Below are 14448 nucleotides of genomic sequence, written 5' to 3'. Positions count from 1 at the left end.
AAAAAAAAAAAAGGAAAAAAAAAAAAAAAAAAATCAAGGCAGGACCCTCACCTCTCAGATTGCGAATGAAGTCCTCCAGCATCATCTTCCTGTCAGGCTTGATGTTGGGGCTGTACATGTCCGTGTTGAGGAGGATGATTGCAAAGGCCAAGATGAAGATGGTGTCCGGGTTGTGAAACTGCTGGACCACATCTGGGTTACACATGCAGTACCTCTGGCTGCAGCAGGAGGGATGCACCAACATGGAACATTAACATACTTAACACAATTAACAAGGAACATGGGAGCACTCTGCTCCAGCTTGACAATGACTTTATCACAAGTGGATCAAATTCCTCCTTTCACTCCACCTCTCACACAAATGCGAAGGAACTGACTGCTCTTTGAAGGCAAATTTCCCCACCAATGGCTGAAATAGGCCACTGAAACTTCAGCCTTGTCCTCAGGAACCAAAAAAGCAAGTGAGACTGGAGAGGACTACTCAGAGTGTGTCAGTGCACAAGAGTAATACAGGAGGTGTCTGCTCCAGCCTGCCTTGCTAAGCACAAAGCACTCCTCTGGATTCACCAAGGGAGCAACCCAGCCCCCCTGCAAGCCCCTCTGCTGCTCTTCCCGTGGGTCACCAGTGAACAGGGAATCCCTTGCTGGCAGCCATGTCAGGACTGGCCTGATGCTGGCCCCTTGTACCCTTCATGCCACTGAGCATCTGACAAGGCCACACCTGTGACACAGCAGTGCCACAGAGAACTCCATCCTTCAGGAGCCCCTCCATGATCCCCCTCTTTGGAAGGGAAGTCCCTGGCCCTTCTCTCCATGACTGCTGGCTTTTTGCCTTGGGTGTGTTGTGTTCCCTGCTTCCCTTGGTTGCAGCAGTGGGGCTGCAGGGCTTCTTCTCTTACCTGAAGGACTCCTTCTCTTACCTGAAAGCCTCGATGAGCCGCTCCACCTTCTGCGCCTCTCCCTGCACGCGGATGTGGGCCTGGAATTTCCGCAGGGCTTCATCCAGCTCCATGCCTGAGAAGTCCATCTCGTCCACCACACAGCTGTGAGAGGGGGACACAGCCTTCATCAGAACATCCTCACGTGGGTGACACCAGGCTCCTTCACTGTGGTACCAAGGCCCAGTCCCCAAGGGCAATCCCATGGGAAAGGCCCTGGGACATCACTGTGGCTTCCTGGATTCTGCTTACAACGGGCAGTGATTTCACACAAGTGATTCCTGCATTCTACAGCTGGTGAGCAATTCTTTTGCCTTACTATATATTTATATATATGTGTGTGTATGTATACACCATGATATATACGTATCATACCATAGACAGCATATGCATTCACATATGCATACACAGAGAAAGTATATATATGTGTATAGATATTATATAGACATCTTTATTGAGACAGATATTTAGACACCTATATCAATATCAGTAAGACCAGAGTCAGCTCAGAGAAAATAGGAAATGGGAGCTGTTGTACAGAAATAACATTGCAACATCACCTGCTCATCTGGTGTCACTTTGCATTTCAATGCCATTCACTGCCCACTGGTAACTCATGGCCAATTTAGAAGCCCCAAGAAGGGGATGCCACCTCTCTTATTTCCCACTAAAGCATTCTCATCTCATAAAGGCCTTGCTGTTAGTCTCCAGCACCTACCACTACAGTTCTTGCTCTCTGTGTTAGTCAATAATCGACTTGTTCTTATTCTTACTGCATGATATTTCAGTCACTTGTAATGACAACACCTTTCCCATGTGGCTTCAGCACCTTTTGTTAGCATATTCCTACCTTTTGTGCTCAGGTCATTACTGCAAGCATTAATCAAAAGACTAGACTCAGAAACCCCTTTTCATAATGTCCCTTAGGCCCAACTTCCCATTTCAGCAGAGTACGTAGGCACTAATGTCTGTATCAGCCAATTTGCTCCCCCATTTATGATTCCTCTGCTAATTTCTCTCTCTTCTACTCTCAACAAAAAATTTCTCATGTCCAATGCTTTGCTGAAGTCTAGAATTATGTTCTGTATGTCCCCCTCTAGAAAACTAGTTATTTTATCAAAGACAGACATTGAATTAATCTACTTTCTGCTGACTTTGGTATGTACAATTTACCTTCCTGCTTGTCATTATTCTTTCCCAAAAATAAATTTTCAAAGCTGAAATTCTGTCTGACAGATGAAGAAAGTCACAGGTGCCAAAATCCCATTTACTTTAAGTCTTCCTTAAATACAAGTTACCAATTTGCTAAAGGGACCACCTTGACATTAGAAGAGTATTAAAAATTCAGGAACTTTGTATTTTCTGCTTCTCTGTACTTTGGATTCTACATCTATCAGCCCCTTAACCCCTTGACTTAATTCTTTGTGTTTGGGTTGCTTTGTCGTGTGGTAAAGGATAAACTGATCACAAATTTAAGGTTATTAAGGAGGAAATTTTCCCCAAGACAGGTTGTCTGGGACCTTGTGAGGAGTGGTACAGGGAAAAAGGAGGGGGAGGGGATTAGCTTTCTTCTGCATCCTTCTATTTCCTAGGATTATCTGGAAATTTTGCCAAAGAAACCTCTACTAATAAAGGGATGTGCTGTTACCAGTTTCTTCTTCCTTTCTGAGATAAACTGGGGATGTGTTTGTTGGTCTTTTCTAAGTGCTGCAGTTTGCTGTGGGTTGTCGGGAAGTGGTTTGTGAACTAAGCTGTTGAGTGCCATGTGCAGCCTTGCTAGAATAAAAATCTGTTGCACAATGCCTCAGATGGGTGAGGGACAGAGTTCAAATGCTCAGAGACGTCTCCTCCACTGCCTTATTGATACAGGAGTTGAGATGTCATCGTTTAACTGGGGTGACACCAGCAGAATAACTTACCAAGAGCTCTGACTGAACGTAAAGTGCTTTGTATCTTCTGAGGTTAGAGTTGTTACAACCTCAGCTAGGAATTGTGGGCTCTTTCTCTGCACAAAGTCCATATAATCGAAATTCAGGAACAAATAGGGAGCAAGAGAAGAGAATCAAAGGGACTGCTCTCATAGGAAATCTTCCATGAAATATTTTTTTATCTCTCCAAGAGATGGACTGCAGAAACACTTGGCATAAGAAAAACTTCCTCCACTGCCTCTTTCCTTTGTTATTTTTATTTTTCTCATACTTATACTCACTCCCTTGGGTTAACATCAAGGCATTCTGCCTCTTGGAATTCATCTTTGATAGTAAGAACAGTTTTCCTCTTATTAGTCATTATTGTGTTCACAGCTGCAACCACCTCTGCACTTGGGCTTTTGTTATCATTTTTTAATCCTTTCCAGTGTGCAGTGTTTCTCAGCACTGACCCCGGTGATTTTGCTGCTATTGTCTGCTTCCAGACATGTGAACACAGAGTCCTTGCACACCCCAGGGACACCTCTGAGGTCACCCTAGTAACTCAAATCCACCAGCATTAAATCATCTATCTTTTGCTTACTCCTTCCCTCTTTGATCAGTCTTTCCCCCTCCACACAGGCTGCTCTAACACATCCTCCCCTTTCTGTACAAATCTCGAGTAATAAAGTCCATTTCCTTAATACAGAAAGCATCAAGCCTTTATTAGGACAAGTGGGACAGGGCAGCTGTTCATAGCTGTTTTCAAACTCAGGCATTGCTGCATGAGTTATGCTCAGCTTCTTCTGTGAGAGTTTCTCTCACAGGCTGACTGATGCAGGCTTACTTTGTAAATTCTAACTCCTGGGAGCCTCTTCCATTTGTCTCGCAGCCCAAAGAACAGTGTCCCCTGTCCTGCTTACTGAGAAAAGTTGACCAGGCAGAAAGGACAGGTTAGGAAGAACGTTTGATTCAAGTGAAGTCAGCCTGTGCTTGGATTTGGTTTATCTGACAAGTCCTGTGCCAAAGGCCTGAAGAACAGCTCCTAGAGGAGCCATCAGGCACCAGGGTGCTGTTTCTGCTGCTAGACAGACAGAAAGAAAGGTGGATCAGACTTGTCTGATACTTTTTGTGACCAAATTTGACACAGAAAAGTCTATTCAAAGAGCCAAACAGCCTTGTGCTATGGGGCTGCCATGTTCCTGCTCCTCTTCTAGACAGCTGGAAGTTTTGAAGCCTTCCCTGATGTCGGATTCCTGCACAGACACACATTAACTTTCCAAATGCACTCTGGTAACTGTGTCAGACATCCCCGGAAATACAGCACAACTTTTCTTTGAGAAACCAGAGCAAGGAGGTCTTTTCTTTCCAAGGGAGAGATCATGGAAGCGGACAAAAGATATGAGAGCAGCTGGCTCTCTGCCTCCCAGGAATAAACCAACAGCTTATGTGCACAAGCCAAAACCAGTGCTGAGTTCATTTTTTCACAAACAGCTGGACACCTGTGAGATGCCTGTTCCAGGACCATCAGGAGGCTTAAGGGATGATGATGCAGGGACACAGTAATCACCTTATAAAATCTCATGCTTCAACTCCTTCCTGCCCATGAACTTGCAACAAGCCACACAAATTGAGCTCGCAGTGCACCCAGAGATTCACTTAGCCCACTATCTTCAAGGATATGACTTTGGATGTTTGGATCATATTGTTGAAGTGAGCGGGAAAAGCGCTGGCTCCCTGCCTCATAAACAAGATGGTAGGGTTTGAGGGCTCTCGTGCCACCTGTGTACACGAGGAGTTTGTTCTGCCCTGAGGCACCTCACAAGTGCAGAGAATTGCACACCAGGTACCAGGACCAAAGAGTGGGCTCCTAGATGGATTATTTTGCTCAGCTGTTATTTCTGTTGTAGCCATGCTGCCTCCCAGGTTACAGGGCAAAGATCCCCCCAAAGTGCATGGACAGAATGGCGGAAGAGCTGTGAGGATTTAGCACAGGGCTAGGCATGGCAAAAAAGCCTGTGGCAAAAGGGTTCAGTGAAGGCAGGAAGCAGCTGTATCATGTGGGGCTGGGATCTGCTCACCCAAGTGTAATGACCTATTTTCCAGCTTTTCCGCTCAGGTGACGGTGCAGCAGGAGCTGGGATGCAACTAAAAGCGTCTGTAATGAACCTGCAGCCTCCACTCAGGGAGGGAGCAAGGGGGGAGGCAGCCAGGTGGAAAGTTTAAAATCACAAGGCACAAAGATATTAATAAAAATCATCCCTTCCCGCAGTCTCCCTAATTCTACAAGCTTTCTGAAGATGAACCAGGATTTGGGTGAATCATAGAAGAGCTCAGCTCCCTGGGAGGAGACTGCCCTGCATGTGCTAACTGAACAGAGAGAAAAGTTAGCAGGTGTGTGTCCCAGTCGTGCCCTCCACACCCTCTTGGGAAAGATAGTCTCTACAACAGAGACCACAGCCCACACCAGTCTTCCCTTTCTGGAGAATGCTACAAGACATGTATTGCCTGTTTTCCCTGGGGCTGTCATGCCTACTCGCCCTCCTGTGGTTGTTGGTAGCTCACATGGCTACTTACTTAGGCTCCTTCCTGAACTTCCCTAGGGACTAGGCACACTCAAGCTTCACCTTCAGCTTGTACAAGCCTGGCGTGGGAAGGCTGTTCTTACTCACATTTGGTCTGTGCTACAGCCCTGCTTGCAGCAGGAGGTCAGAACACGTTCTTCCCTCTGTCCTGTTTCCATCACATCCTTATCTATTGCTCCTGCTCAAACCCTCCTGTGATGCAAGTCCCTTACTGATCCTCTGTAGCAACCTCAGTGAGAAGGGGAAAGAAAGCTCATTTGGCCTAGCCTGACAAGTCCTTCTGCCTGTCTAAGAGGAACATAACTCTTCTTTGAGAGACACTCCTTTTGCTGGGCTCCCAGCTCTGCACTTACTAAGAGCAGCTTTTCTCTCCCTGACTCTCCATGACAGAAAGAGAAGACAACACAGGCCTGACAGACAGGAGACCTGCTCACCCGCAGGGAGAATGTCTCCAGCAGCAACTTCCACACTCTAACACCAACCAGACCCCAACTCAGCACAATGTCTCCTCTGCTGGAATCCCTGCCCATTTCTCCTCTGACAGTAAGTGCACCAGGACAGCCACATCTGCACTTCCGAGTCCCACGAGCCGAACACAAACCATCCAGTACCAGCAGCACAGCTGACTCCATTCATGAAATCACTCACATTATCTTGTTCATGAATGAACTATAAATGGAAGCAATTCCTGAGTCAGGAACAGGAGGGGAAGAATGGACTAAAGTGAAGGAAAGTATGAAGGAAGGAGAACAAAAGCAACAAATAAACACAGAATGAAGAAAGGATGCAAGAACGATGATGTGTCTCATATTAAAACTGTGTTAATGCCCTGGGCCTGACTTTTTTCAAAGCAACAAAATTATTTTTCTGCAGTACTTGACAAATAGATTTGATTAAAACTGCTCAGTACCACATAGGTGCTTTAACAGGTTGGGCTACCTCTCTCCAGCTGTATTCCCTGGACTGGAAGACACTGAAACCCTGGGGTAGGTCACCAGTGACTCCTCCTAGCTGGCAGCAGGGCAGGTTGTAGAAGGAGATTCTTGGATCTTACTGTGGGATGCTGATCACAGTGAATGGTTTTCCTGTGGGATGCTTAAAATAGGTTACAGGTGGGATTTATGCCCTGTAACACCAAATGCCTAAAAGCTGCGCGTCCAGCCTAAACTAGCACACTGAGAAAAACAACACTCTGGAGGGCCCTGTGTCTCTCCACTGACAAAAGGAATTAATAAATTTCTAGAAGACACTAAACTTGGTGGTGGCCAACAACAGGTGAGATAAATCCTAGTTTTAAAGATTGAAGCCTTTCCTAAAAAAGCTAATTACATACTGCATCTTCCTAAAGAGACAAACTGGAGTGGTTCAGTGTTATCAATGCATGTGTGCCAGTTATAGTCAGAAACTGTTGAAAATCTCCTGCTCTCTCTGTTATTCCTTGGGTTAGTATGTCGAACTACTTGTTTGTTATCCAGACATCTTTTTTGAGTTCCAAGAAAATCAGTTAAAGGTTGAAAGATAAGAGCAGGAGGATGGAAAGGAGATTACAATTTCAGGGCATTTAGGGGCTGGGCATGAAGGTGTGGGAAGGCAAAACAGCACACCAAAGTGCTCAAGCCTCATAAACTGCTTGCCTCACCTCAACCCCTGCCCTTCTGCATAAAAGGCTTTGCACCCAGCATAGCACTTCTCTGGAGTTTTACATTTACTGGGTGGGCAGTAAAGTGGGATCATCTTCACAGTGCCAGGTGCCACTCGGCACTCCTCAGCTCTGCTGTTTGACAGCAGGAACAGGCAGAGGCTGGCTTGTCTGTCAGCCAGCACAGCTTCAATACCTGCAGGAGCCAAGGGAACTCTGCAGAGTACAGACTTATGGCTGGACATTACAGCTGAGTCTAGAGTTTGTAACCTGGGCAGTTCTGCCCTGCCTCCAAATGCACAAGGCAGGCTGACACTTCTGAAGATGTTTTAAAAGCTGTCTTATTATTTATTCATGCAGCTGGGTTAATTCAACCTGGCTGCAATAGAAACATTGCTTACAATACACAACTGCAACATAAGTTTTCACATCGAGCGAAAGCTAAACTAACATAGCAAGTGGCATCAATAATTGAAATTGCTTTTGGGAGGTAGAGGAGGCTCCAGGGTCAGGTTTGGGATGTGAAAGAGCACAGGCATCTCTGCCTGCATACAGGCTTGCTCGCTGCAGATGATCAGAGCCTGTCCAAGCACTACTGCCTGCTCACAGCCACCCTGCCTGGGCATTTGACCTTGGCAGGACTAAGTGCCTGTTCTTCTTCTGCCCATTTGGGCCACAGAAATGACTGTGGTATTGGGCAAATTGTGCAAAAGCTACTGTATGAGCTCTCCTGTCTGCCACATGCTCTCCAGGGAATACCATGTACCTTAACTTCGCTAAGCATGGGTGGATGTGGGGACAGCAAGACAGCCCTTGCAGAGTTTATTCTCCCAACCTGTGTCCGTGTTCCTGAGCTAGTTGATGGGAGTTGGATAGGGAATGAGAACCAGATTAGGTCTTAGACAGTTCTAAAATGCCAAAAGGTCTTTGATCTGCCTCTCGTTCCCATAGAAACAGCTCATAAGTTGTGACCAGCCCTTGAGATACAGGGCACTGGAAATGCCAGCACACTGTACAACACTGCCAGCCCTCTTCTTCCTGCAGCATGGACAGGAAAAATAACCAAGATTATAATTCTGGGCCATAATTTCTCCTTTCAATGCCTTGTTTCCATGCATAGCATGCTGCTGGGTGTGCAGCCATTGCCCATCCAGCCCTCATGAGCAGTTGACAAAAAATTTGCTTGCAAAGCCCACCAACCATCGCTACCCCCAAGCTCGGAACTGGCACAGGAAGAAAGTACCTTCAAATGGCACAGCTATAACTAGCTGAACGTGCATGTTTTTTTCCTTCCTGTTTTAGAATATTCTTTGTGTATTTTAAGCCTACTTTCATCTTTGCCTTTAAGGAAGACGAATCAGCCATTTATTGTGAAGAGGGGATGGCAGCACAGATTGTTAGTGCAAGCATATCATCTGTTGCCTGGAGAGATCAGACACAGGTTTGAACCCTGAATTCAGACCCAGTTGCTTGATACTTCTTCAGTCCCTGCCCAAGATATATCCATGTGCACACATCCTTAATATCTCAGTCCCCATCTTTGAGCCTTGTTTTCTACAGCTGTTTATAGGATGGGCAAGGCCACTCTTTCACTGAACGTTTGGAGTGTTACCGTAAGAGGGGCAGTGGAAGCTTCGAGTAATGAGCACGATGGAGTAGGGCCACCTGCTCCAGTGGCCCCCGGGCCACGTGCAGAAACGGGACAGGCAACCCCAACGTAGCAGCTCCTGGACAGTGAGGCTGACGCCAGGCTTTGCAATAGGGACTGTTCCCAGGAGCTGGTGACACAGAGTTCGTAGTCCTATGTGAGGCAGAGGAACATGGTCATTTGCTGGGATGATGCCAGATTTAGGATTACAAGGAAGTGTCAGCCTACTGTTGTTGCAATATTTCCCTGTGTGTGCAGAGGCTAGGTTTGGACTTCAGCAGATTATCTGTCAGGGGAAGCAGCCCACACAATGCTTACTGGAGAAAAAGAGGCAATTACTTTTAATTGTAGCTCTCAGCATGAAGAGGCTGGAGAGTACATGTGTCTTGTTGCTGGCCAAATCAATACCCCTACAGTATATTAAAAAAAGAGATAGACCACATGCCAGGTGCCTGCAGCAATAAGAAGCAGCAATTGCAGCTGGAATCAATTTTAGAATTTGGGCCTAGATTTAGCTCTTGAACTTTGGTATCCTCCAGTCTTTCCCTGGAGTAGAAGTGGGGTGCGTGTATGGGATTTGGAGTTTTTGTATGGTTTGGTTCAAGAGAAACCACTGCAAAATTCAAGGGAAATGGAGAACATTTTGGAGAATGGGAGAACATAATAAAGGACCCAGTGCAAATGACTTCCTGCCTAATGGAAAGGCAGCTCTCACTAAGAATTGTGCTTCTGCATAATAAAAGAAAAGCCTAGCTGAGTGCTGGTCATGCCTTGAAATGGGTCTCTGAATGAGCTCGACTTGCATGAGGAGAGAGATGTAGGCTGAGAGATGCATGGCTTGTGACCAGGAGAGGGTCACGGTGAGAGAATTGAAGGTAGCAATCCAGCACAGGCAGCCACTGAACAGAAGCAGGAAGGAAACCTCAGATTTTGTTCTGGAAAAGGACAGCTCAGCTTGTTGGAGATTTTGGAGTGAGGATGTTCCTCAGTGCTCTGTGGCTGCTGTGGCAATGACAAGTCCTTAGTAGCATGTTTTCATATGCAGACCTCCTCCTCACCACAAACAGGACCAACCCCCTTCTTATTATCCTCCTAATGCACTTGGACAAACTCAAAGGGCCACCAATTTCCAACCTGGACAGAAAGAAAACTGAGTGTATAGCCAGTATTCACTTCTCCCTGCTGGTCTCACAGCAAGGAGCAGATATTTTTCCTCCTCTGCCTCTCTTAATACTTCCCAGAAGGCATCAGAAGTGCTTTATATGGATGGGATAGCCTCAGAGTTTCGCAGCCCCCAAACCTGCCAGCATGTCTAGTTCTACTACCTGACAGTGCTGAACTCCTGCTAGGTGACCATAGGCCTTCTGAGGAGGGACTGAAATGAAAAAACTGATGATGTTAAGGGTCAATCACATAGCTGGGAAATGTGTTGAGGGATGCCAGATAGGGATTGGCAATGGTGGAGTTCCTGAAGAGTGGGGATGAAGTGGCATGGAGGACAACAAAGTTCTTCCTGGTGCAGCCAGGGGCAGAGTGGGCTGGCAACTCCTTTAGAGTGCAGGGAGGAGGGGAAGAGATTTCCACACTTACTCCAGGACGTCCCTGTTGAACTGCTTCTTGCTGTTGCCCAGGAATTCCCCAATCATCTGGCGGCTGAGGCCCTTCCGCTGGAGCAGAAAGTGTGCCACCCCAATGGGGGTGTCCGGGATGAAGCCTCGGGAGATCAGGAACTGGATGCCTTTGTCTGGGTTTCTGGAAGGGAAGGACAGAGACATGGTGAGTTTGCGTTGATCTCTCAGAGGCTCACCCCATGGCTTGCATCAATGCAGCCCTTGGTATGACACCCCATGGCTTGCATCAATGCAGCCCTTGGTACGTGCCTGAGCTCCTACGAGTTCATGTGTGTGTCAGCAATGGGACTGGTTAGCGTGAGGAAATGTGACTTGCTATGTGCCCCCCTAGCTGCTGCTGAGGACAAAAAGATGTCACAGGACCTGCTGTGTCACTTGCAGCACCTGCTGTCACCTGGTAATCACAAGTGGCATGCCACTGCCTCAAAGGGTCCTGCTGCATTGTACCACACCTTGTCAGTGACTCTTCTGCCATCCATCTGCTCCAGAGTCAAAGGCTCTTTCTTCTGTGAAGAAACTTAGGAGACATTGCTGCCATGGTCTATGGGCAAATGAGGCTCGAGGCTCAAGGCTCCAAGGGGGATAACCAAAGATGGGCACTTTTTCTGTTACATAAATAATTCTCTTTTTCATACATTTTCAATGCTCAGTGTTGAGTGATACTTTTTTACCTGCCTCACCTGAGCTTGATGTTGGCTGCCTGAACAGAAATCCCATATTCAGATTTGCTTATCTCTTCCTCCACTTCCCCCACCCTTAGCTGTGTTTTTTGTCCCTTCTCTATTGATCCATGCCATCAGGCAGAAATCTCTGTGTGTGAGAGAAGGCACCCAGAGAATGCTTTATCAGAGAAGAGAGGGAGCAGTGTGCGGCTTGCAGACAGAGGGCTTTTCTCCTTCTGTGGCTGTGTCTCTCCGAGAACAGGTCTGGTGCTGAGTGGGCCTGATTGCCTGGCTGTGGGAGTGATTTTCTGCTTCTTAGTGTGCTAGTGTCTGTGCCTGCACACACAGCTCTTACAGAAGCAGAGTGGTTGGGGTTGGGAGTGACCTTTAAAGGCCATCTACTCCAACCCCCCTGCAGTGAGTGGGGACGTTTTCAACTAGACAAGGTTGCTCAGAGATCCCTCCAACCTGATCTTGAATATCTCCAGGGATGAGGCATCCACCACCTCTCTGGGCAACCTGTGCCAGTGTTTCACCACCTTCATTGTAAAAATCTTCTTCCTCGCATCTAATTGAAACCGGCCCCCCTTCAGGTTAACACAATTACCCCTGGTTCTATTGCCACAGGCCCCGCTAAAACATCTGTCCCCATCTTTCTTATGAGCCCCTGTGTATCCTAGGAGTGCCTGCGAGCCTATGTGGTGCCTGTCTCGCAGCGCAGACAAGAACAAATTGTACGGGCGTATTGTGCAGGAAGTTTTCTTCCTATATTTCAGTCTGTCTCACTGAAGGGTCTCTGTCATGATGTGCTTTGCTGAGGTGAATCACTGCAATGGCAGGAAGACTGCCACACTTCTTGAGCCAGCAAGTGGAGAGAGGTAAGAGGGTGACTTCATGAAATGATGTTATACTTCCATCATTAATCCAAATTCAGGGTTCTTTGTCAAGGCTCAAGGAGCGAGTTTGCTCAGGCAGTTTCCTGGGGTGAGGAAAGAATAGGATGAGATTTCAGAGCACGCGAATGCATGATATGCACAGGCACAGACTGTGACATTGTCAGGTGGTGAAGTATGTGGGTGAGCAACATATGTCTAGCTATAAGGGGATCAGCATTCAGCAGAATGGCCTGCTCCTTACAGGGGCCTCACGGGCATATAAAAAGTAGATGGGCTTGAAATAGTTCTGCTTACTCTGTAATGTCAAAAGAAAATATCCTGGGCAGTGTGGCATCCCTGGGGAGAGGGCTGCAAGAACAATCAAATTTATAAATAGGACAGTGCAAGATCTGATACTGAAAACCCCAGGCCTTCTTCATGGAAAAGCAGCAATACACCTTCTTTATTATCACACAGACCTACTGGTTCACCATGGAAGAGTACAGGTAAAGTTCCCTGCTAAGTGCAAAGGTGATATGGTCAGGACACAAGTCAAACTAAGCAACAGAGATTCATAAAATGAACGTCCACCTGCACACTTTGGTGTTTGGCTAGGGACAGTATGGTGTTCACAACATGAGGATGAACTCAGCTACACCTGTGTGACTCCGGTCACTGGACTGAGTTTGGATCCACTCCAGAGGAGCTGAGAGCTGAATATGGCCAGAAAAATGCACACACTGGCATGGATGTACAGGTGTTCAGTAGAGGTGGCAAACACAATGCCATCAGAGGATGCAGGATGAAACAGTCCAGCTGTGACAGCTCTCCTGAACTGCCTAGACTATAACTCAAATATTCTTTCACTAATAGCAGCCTTTCATCAGTTTTTCCCAGGATTCAATTTGTTCTCCACAAAATCCTGATAGCAATACAGCATCTCTGCCACTGAACACCTGCAGATGTATCCCATGTAGTGCAGCATACAGCTTTTACCCAGATGTGCAGCAGACAACTCTACTCCCCTCTCTCCTGAGCCTGGTCCCTGCTACTCATTTTTGGTGTTGCAGGGGTGTGAAGAAGAGCCAGCAAATGCTGCGGGATTCCTCACGTCCTGCTGGCTTTCCCTCTGCCCACGCAGCCAGCTGCCCACACACACTGAGCTGTTACAGCAGTGCTGCATAATGAAGCACTCACCATTCCAGGGATTTCACCCCCTCACAGTGCAGCAAGGATGGGGAAAGTGACACTGCATCGATGTGTTTCCAAAGGCGTGCTCTGAGCCAGAGCACTGCCTTCCAAAAATGCAGGGCAAGGCCAGATAGACTGTGGCAGATTCCACTAGAAACTGCAGGCTTTCAGCTCCTGCTCCAGGGAAAGCCAGGAAAAAGGATGTGAGCACACGCACACACAGCCTCAGCTCCATGCCCTACGGATCAGTGCCCACATCCCAAACCCCACAATAGTAAACTTCTTCTGGCTTCTCCTGGAAATAGACAGGGAAAGCAACAACCAAATAACTGCAGAAAGCCTAATGGCCTTCCCAGCCCCTTGGATAGGAAGTCACAAAGGGAACCATGTGTCCCCTAGATACCACTCAGAGAATGAAGAAAGGTGTCATTCCCCAAGGCTAACACGTTAGTTTCCTCACTCCTGTCCTCCAACCTGATCTTAGAACTGGAAACATGTCCTTCTCAGTTCTGTAAGAGTCCCAAAACTGTCTGACCTAACATCACTTCCCTTCTAGATGTGCTCTGAGACCAATCCTAAAAACCTGTCCTCCTGGGTCCTGCCTCCTGGAGTCCACAGCCTCCATGGTACACATATATAAGTCCTGTGCATTGCCCCTTTGTCTGTGACAAACTTCTGCCTAGGACTGCATAACGATCAGTCCTTGCTTTGACTAAAATGCCCACAATAACGTGTGGAAAAACATTCTCCTAGTATGGGCACATTTCTTCCTCATTGTTAGGGGACTCAAGTGGAAAATGAAAGACAGAGATATGAGAGCGTGATGATAAAGTAAAACCCAATACTTCTTGTGGCTTGCTTAGATGAGAAAAGTCTCATCAAAAGGCAATGAGCAAATCTAAAACTCCTTAGCTGCTTTCTGCCAATCCACGTGTGACCCTGTGACTTACCCTCCTCTGATGGTAACCTCAGCTCTGCTTTTGCTTTCACACCTACAGCCTTCTCATAGGATATCAAACTCAGATATGTGAGAGACAGGTGACTAAACCTGGTCTGTCAGGCGAAAATCTACCCAAGTATCTGAAGAAAAATGACAGCCAGAGACATAATTTTGTCATTATGACTCATACTGGGCTAGCTAAGCTCAGCTCTACCTCTGTCTCTACCTCTACCAACTTGGAATTGCCCTATGTTAAGTAACCAGGGCTGGCTTTACAGTCGCAGCTGCATTTGTTCCTTTGCAACAGAGTGAACCAGAGTGATTCCAGGCTCATCTGGTGGATGCCAAATGGACAGCAACTGGAACTGAAGGTTCACTGAATTCTGAGAGCATGGACACTACTCATGGGACAGAGGGCTTGTTCCTCTGTTA

At 47.0% G+C, this 14448-nt stretch overlaps 1 protein-coding gene and 1 long non-coding RNA gene across 4 annotated transcripts in view; one reads left to right on the top strand and one right to left on the bottom strand.

The window, feature by feature from the left end:
- Positions 1 to 7288, top strand: part of LOC108444689 — a 15186-nt gene extending 7898 nt beyond the window's left edge. Inside the window, exon 4 of the long non-coding RNA XR_001859321.1 lies at positions 5821 to 7288. This is a non-coding gene — a long non-coding RNA (uncharacterized LOC108444689). The remainder of the gene's footprint in view (positions 1 to 5820) is intronic.
- The window catches only part of IQSEC3 (IQ motif and Sec7 domain 3), a 33144-nt gene that overhangs the window by 10798 nt on the left and 7898 nt on the right, over positions 1 to 14448 (bottom strand). For all 3 annotated transcript variants that reach the window (XM_017726208.1, XM_017726207.1, XM_008643976.2), the window contains exons 3-5: positions 10308 to 10469; positions 921 to 1043; positions 52 to 218 (exon numbers count right to left, since the gene is read on the bottom strand). In XM_017726208.1, the coding sequence (XP_017581697.1) occupies positions 52 to 218; positions 921 to 1043; positions 10308 to 10469 (452 nt within the window). The remainder of the gene's footprint in view (positions 1 to 51; positions 219 to 920; positions 1044 to 10307; positions 10470 to 14448) is intronic.

This window comes from Corvus brachyrhynchos, unplaced genomic scaffold (assembly GCF_000691975.1).
Source record: "Corvus brachyrhynchos isolate BGI_N302 unplaced genomic scaffold, ASM69197v1 scaffold191, whole genome shotgun sequence".
Classification (NCBI taxonomy): domain Eukaryota; kingdom Metazoa; phylum Chordata; class Aves; order Passeriformes; family Corvidae; genus Corvus; species Corvus brachyrhynchos.
Note: the sequence above shows the minus strand (reverse complement) of the source record. Positions and strands in the feature narration are given on the sequence as shown.